At 41.6% G+C, this 6,271-nt stretch overlaps 1 protein-coding gene across 1 annotated transcript; it reads right to left on the minus strand.

Annotated features, from left to right (window-relative positions):
• Positions 1-1,114: 1,114 nt before the first annotated feature.
• Positions 1,115-5,112, minus strand: irx6a (iroquois homeobox 6a). Its single transcript, XM_041793826.1, has 6 exons — positions 5,047-5,112; positions 3,701-3,976; positions 2,829-2,938; positions 2,333-2,628; positions 1,459-2,136; positions 1,115-1,234 (listed from the first exon to the last, which is right to left on the minus strand). The coding sequence occupies exons 1-6, from the start codon at positions 5,110-5,112 to the stop codon at positions 1,128-1,130; spliced, it is 1,533 nt and encodes a 510-aa protein (XP_041649760.1). The 3' UTR covers positions 1,115-1,127.
• Between the last annotated feature and the right edge of the window lie 1,159 nt (positions 5,113-6,271).

Here is a 6,271-nt window from a genome sequence, read left to right on the forward strand (position 1 = left end):
AATGGAGAGATGATGTCCCCTTTCTTCCGCAACTTGTGGATTTCACTCACGTCCTCCTGTTGAGTTATGACCCTCCATCAGCACCGCGTCGAGTCAAGATGAGAAAACTTTGATCAAATACACATCCGCGAAGGTTTTAATTGGCTCTATAAATAACCACGACACAGAAAGGAGGAAAAAAAGCTCTTGGAAAAAATTGTATTCTTAGAAAAAAAATGGCGAAAAAAACACAGAAGCCTCACATTGAAACACAATGACAGAAACTGCTCAGGTCCACGCGCAACATAGGGGGGATCCACTCCTTATATGGTCAACCACAATATCTCTTTTACATCAGGCCAAATGACACGAAGAGCCACAGTTAAAGCAACATATAACAAACACTTAAAGAAGTTTGAACACATTAAATAACCAACAAACAGACAACAGAACCAAATAATAATAATAAATACACAAAGAAAAAATAAATAGAGTTGATCAACACTGCACCATTGCCATACACAAATTGGGCCGTTTCTTTAAATCTGGGCCTGCCTCATTCTTTTGCATGTAGAATTTTTTGCATAAAGTCTTTAACGACGTATGAAACAAAGTTGTGCAAAATGATAGCCACGTCCACAGTTTGACAGCTCTCACTGCTGCAGCAATGCCTGTAGCTCCCATTTCAGAGGCCACTGCATGGCCAGTGTGTCCTTAAGTGCATAAAACGTCCCTTTATTTATGGTGATGCAGACTGCAGCAATCTAGGAGGAAGAGAGCAAGAATTTCAAATAAGAAGAATGTATTTAAGGTGTTTAATCAAGAAAACAAAGTTTAAATCTGGTGTAAAAAAAATACATACTTTTATACAATTGTGATGCCAGTTGCTTTGCTCAAAAGTATCCAAAAATATGCATCAGTTGAAAATTAGTCACTTAAAATAAAACGTACAATCTTTATATACAAGTAAGATAAAGCTGTATATATATTTCATTAAAAAAGTGGGTGAGGGGTTTATGTGTTCATCCCTGTTCGACTGTAAGTGATGGATGGTGTTTTTCTATGTCTTGTATCTGAGTGTGTGTGTGTGTGTGTGTGAGTGATGACTTTGCTGGTTTCTTCCAGTTCAGTGCAGACCCTCACCTACTTCACCTCTTCATCACCGGTCTGAATGCAGTGACCTTGTCATCCTGCACGGTCCCACAGGCTTCGCTGAGGTCAGATGGCTGTGTCTCTGCTTTGCCACTGGAGAATCCTAAACAAACACAAAAAAGGGTAAGAAAGTTGCTTAAATATAAGATTTCAGACTTTTCAACATCTGACAACTCATGGTGGATTTCCTTTTTAGATATTTTTGCAATTCTCTCATGCAAGGCATTGTTAATTCCTGCACCCATCACAAAAAAAAGCTCTCAAAGAAAGAGGTTTGAAACCAGTGAGGCCCTTGAAAATGTAGAAAGATGCAGGTCCAGGATATACCTTCAATAGTGGAGTACTGGCATGTTTCTGGGAGTGCAGCATAGGATGAGCAGTGCAGCTGGAGGTCTTTGTGGCTGTAGCTGCCTGTGCCGTAGACCTTTGAGTGCAAAGATGAGCCCTCTGGGAAGGGGCTCTCAGTGTCGGTCACACTGCTGGATTCATGGAGGCCTCTGATGCCTCTGCACTGTCCAGCAGGAGCCCCGCTAAGCCTGGAGCTCTGGAGCTGGCAGTCCCCACTCGAGTTTCCTGTCCTCAGCTGCTCAGAGTTCTGCTGCTGAGGGCTCAGTATGACCCCCGAAGCAGCCGTGCGAGCCAGAGACCAAATTCTGGGCTTATCAGATGCTTCAAAGTGAGACAAGGACACCGTCCCAGTAAGGCTGGCCGAGGAGGCTGCCTTGGACACCACCGGGTCCAGGAAGTCAGAAGGGAGAGGAGGGAGGTTAGTTACGCTTTTGATGGCGCAGGGGAAAGTGTGGAAGCTGTTGGTTAAACTCAGGTGCAGGTCAGAGCTGCAGTCTCTTTTTTGAGGGGCTGCGGACGCAGCCATGGCCCTGTGGAGGTCCTGTTCGTCTGCAGCCGCCTTTTCACAGTCACTGTCAAGCTTGTCACAGTCATCCTCGTCCATATCATCCAGATCACTTAGGTGCAGATCCTTCTCCTCCTTGCAATCACTAGAATCTGCAAGAAAAAAAATAAGATTTTTGGGAAGAATTTTTAAAATGTGCCTGGTTTGAATTCACACAGTTAAAAAAAAACGTTTTAATGTATTTTTGTAGTCTTTGGACCTACTTTTTTGCCATTTCAGTCACAAATTTCCCTGAATTTGTTGTAAATCCTCATATTTTATGTTTAAAAATGATTTAGCTCCATTTACCTTTGGTGACACAGTCCTGCTCACTCTTGTTTAGGTCGTCCTTCCTGTCATCTCCAGCCTTATTCTTTGGTGACCAGGTCATCTTGTTCTCCTTCTTTAACCTCCTCCTGGCGTTGGCAAACCAGGTGGACACCTGGGTGAGGGTCATTTTCGTGATGATAGCCAGCATGATCTTCTCACCCTTGGTGGGGTAGGGATTCTTCCGGTGCTCGTACAGCCATGTTTTCAGGGTGCTGGTGGTTTCACGAGTGGCGTTCTTTCTTCTGGCTGTGCCGTTGAAGTCAACCGTCCCGTATCTAGAAATGAAGAGACAGAGTGGCCATTAGTGCTGTGCTGTTAGTGAAGGATATTATTTACTATCCACACAGACACTGTGTGTCCCTGCTGTTTGAAATATTCATATCAGAGCAGGTATCATATATGGAGATACACAATGATGTTCCCAAACAGAAACTTTTATGCTCATTTTACCTAGAGTGAACAGAGATGAACTTACCTGTCATACTGATACTGTCCCAGTGAATGGTCATAAGGATAGTACGCTGCCGTTTGAGTGATGCCAGAGTGTAAAGTGCCTGTGCTGTCCTTGATGTCATACTGTGGATTCTGTAAAAGATGACACAGTTTTTAAAGATATGCAGCATTCATTGTTTTTGCAAACATATCAGGGTTATTTTTGAAGGTATTATTGCATATAACAGGAAAACTTGTCTAATTTTTACACTTTCAATAAAGTGAATGACTCCAAAAATGAGAGATATATGCTGAAACATTAATATTTACTCCATCAGTTTGTCTTTTTACTTTATTGTGTTCAACAGTGACAGCTGATAATTTAAAGTAACACTTATTGTACTTTTTATTTTTTTCTGCCTCTTTTCTTAGTTTTTCAGTTAGTTTTTATGTTTCCATTGTGATTATTTTGCTCATGTAAGGTATTTAATTTTAGATCATGAAGAAACAAAGTTTCAGTAGCACTACAGTGTCACTTTATAAAGTAATTTAGCTCCTTAACCTCTCAGAATTCTAACTTTTATCAAAGTAAGCAGATCTCCCAGAGGAGCATCAATTTTAACTAAAAAGAAAATACAAAATAAAAAACGGCATTCTCTACAGCCAATGAGAAGAATAACTTCTTTAACATGATTATGTTCACTAAGTTGTTTCCACACTACCCTCTCATCCTGGTGGCAGAATTTTTGGCTTTCTGCAGGGGAAGCAGCTGAGACTGGAGGCTGGATTAAACGGCATGTCGAGTCGGATATGTTGGAAGTGACATATAAATTGATGAACAAAAATCCGGTTGATCTGATCGATCATGCTGAGCCCCCCTCCCCCCTATTTTTCCAGCGCATAATTTGAACCCACCAGAGTAGAGTAGATCGCGGATGGGTCGGTGCTGTAGGGGAAGTAGTTGGCGTAGTTCTGGCTGGCTGCTGCCGCTGCTGCGTACGGAGAGCTGTACATGCCCAGCGCTGCGTTCAGCTCCGTCCGGCTGCTCGCCAGGAGCCGGTTCTCGTAGGACGGGCAGCAGAAGGAGGCGGCGGCAGCGGCGGCTGCGGTCTGGGAGCCGCCTGTCCCGTCAGAGACCGACCTGGAAATCGAATCGCAGCAAGTCGTACTGGGGTTTGCCGACACGAAAAACTGCATGAAGAGAACCGTGGATAGAAATGGTCATTGGCTGTGTGTGCCCTTATCTGGATGACTATGATAACTGAAATGACTGCACTACTTAAAGATGTCGAAGTTAAATCGCTCTGTATTATGTGAGTCTGAATGTTAAACAGGATGAGATGTTGGCTGAATATGTTTTAGTTCACATAAGTGGCATTTTCTTCGCTTGTGACCTGCCTTTATTAAAGGTAAGTCACTTTTCAGAAAATTCTGATAAAGAGGAAAGTAACTTACATTGTGGGTGAGTGTGATACAATACATCCTTTAATTTACGATCTTTGAGATCAAAATTAGAGAGTAATACTCCTTTTAGACGTAAATATTAGGGAGGATGTATATTTTACATGGAAATAGTTGTGCGTAATTTGTGCGTAAAAGTGATCTGATCCAGTTTATCATCGGTTTTAAGTTTTTAATATCAACACAGGATTTATAGTTATGTCAGTGCCCACTGAATACCTCTTGTAATATAAAGTCAGACGGTTAGTTATCACTTAAAGTCTGCCTAACTTGAAAATATTTAAGAAGTTTGGTGACAACTTTTCACGAGAGTAACTTTCGTCCCATGCTCGACTTGGACTTTCCTTAACTTGCCATTAGGCGCAGTTTCAGCTTTAAAAATATGAATAAACAACTCATATCATGTCCGAAAATCTGTCATGATGATGAAATTAGTCTTACATCCTATATGTTTCAGTTATTTTTCTAGAAAGTTTGCGCAGCGCGCAGCACAGCCCAATTACACCTCGCAGTGAGCAATAGGTGACATTCATCTCTATTGTCATCAGAAAAACACGTGAGTTCATTCATAATTCAGTGTAATTGGACACGGGTGCGTGTATATCGATATTTGGTTCAACAACAAACACAGCGCGCGAAAAAAAAAAAGTGTCAACACCGTGAAAGCAGGCTCTCATCCAGGATGTTTCTTTAAAGAAAAGTGCTCTGACTTTACCGAAATAAAGAAAATCAACAACACGAAAAAAAAGGCACCAGAGAGTGCAAATAAAAGTTAGAAGGAATTAAAACCAGTGTCTTACCTGTGAAGTTGCATTGTAAGGGTATCCAAATTGCGAGAAAGACATAGCTGCTTCTTTTGTTACCATCAGCAATATTCTTCACCCTTGATCGATTGCAACCAATTCTACTTCAAATCCACCGTCTTCCACACATTTCCACGCACGGCCTTTCGCTCAATAATAGATGACTTCACTCATAGGAGGGAGACTTTAGGCTGGCACCAGCTGCAGATTGTTTTATATGAATGAATAATCCCCCCCCGAGGACCCGATAAGAAATGAAATTAAGCGTCATTAAGTGCAAAAAATTGTTGTTGTGTTAGCTGAAGGAGGCTTAAAGGATAACGTAAGACTTGCAAGATATGGACTCTGCTTGTGCTATTATTTGTGGCTCTATAGTTCTTTAGCATTCATCCATGCAAGGGTATCAGCGTGACGTCACTGTAATCCCGGAACGGCAGGGTACCAAGGATGGAATAATGTCTTTACCAATCACGTCCAACGCAGGCTTTTCTTGAGGGTGCATTGTACACACTGTTGTACAGCTTTTGTAATAGAATTCTTCACCGATTTGCTGCGATAAAGGCTCAGGAAACGGTTTTTATTGTTCATCATTATTGAATTGTAGCATGCAACACATGGAGACCCTTTGTGGAAGGAAAAGGCAACACTGAAAAAGTATATTTATTGTATATCTGAAATAAACACACTTGAGATATTAGATTTTCTTCTGCAGTTACACATGGATCAAAAATGAAAATTAAAAGGTGTGCTGCTTTTATTTTGTTTGAATTTGTCTTTTCTTTTTCTTTTTCTTGTAATCTGTCACAATTAAAGCTGCCTGAATAAACACGTCTTGCACCTTTTTTCCTCCCCTTTTTTAATCTCGACCTCTGTTCGCCTCTGGCTCTGTGGCCAGAGGTCCATCCCGGAGTTAATGACGATGATGTTTCTATCTTTCTCTATTAGAGAGAGAGGCAGTCCCAGCAGGAGCGGTTAGAGGGCTTTTTGGCAGGTCAATAGACCAGTGATTGATGCGCGCCTGGAGACCTACGTGACCATTACGCGTAATGCGTAATTGTATCAATTAACAAATGGATACATGCCCTTGTTTAACCAACGAGTAACAGAGTGAAAATATGCCTTAGAGGTGAAATCCGAAGAGCTGTTGTAGAGAGAAAAAAAGACAGTGGAAGCCCTGCTCTCCAGTCTAATTAAATATCCGTGAAAAGGGGGCGACGAGTAT

Source organism: Cheilinus undulatus, linkage group 1, assembly GCF_018320785.1.
Source record: "Cheilinus undulatus linkage group 1, ASM1832078v1, whole genome shotgun sequence".
NCBI lineage: Eukaryota > Metazoa > Chordata > Actinopteri > Labriformes > Labridae > Cheilinus > Cheilinus undulatus.

Coding starts and splice junctions, on each gene's coding strand:
- irx6a (XM_041793826.1), bottom strand. CDS start 5,112: ATGGTAACAAAAGAAGCAGCTATGTCTTTCTCGCAATTTGGATACCCT. Junction 3,977..5,046: donor CTTACAATGCAACTTCACAG/GTAAGACACTGG, acceptor CTCTTCATGCAG/TTTTTCGTGTCGGCAAACCC. Junction 2,939..3,700: donor CCGCGATCTACTCTACTCTG/GTGGGTTCAAAT, acceptor CATCTTTTACAG/AATCCACAGTATGACATCAA.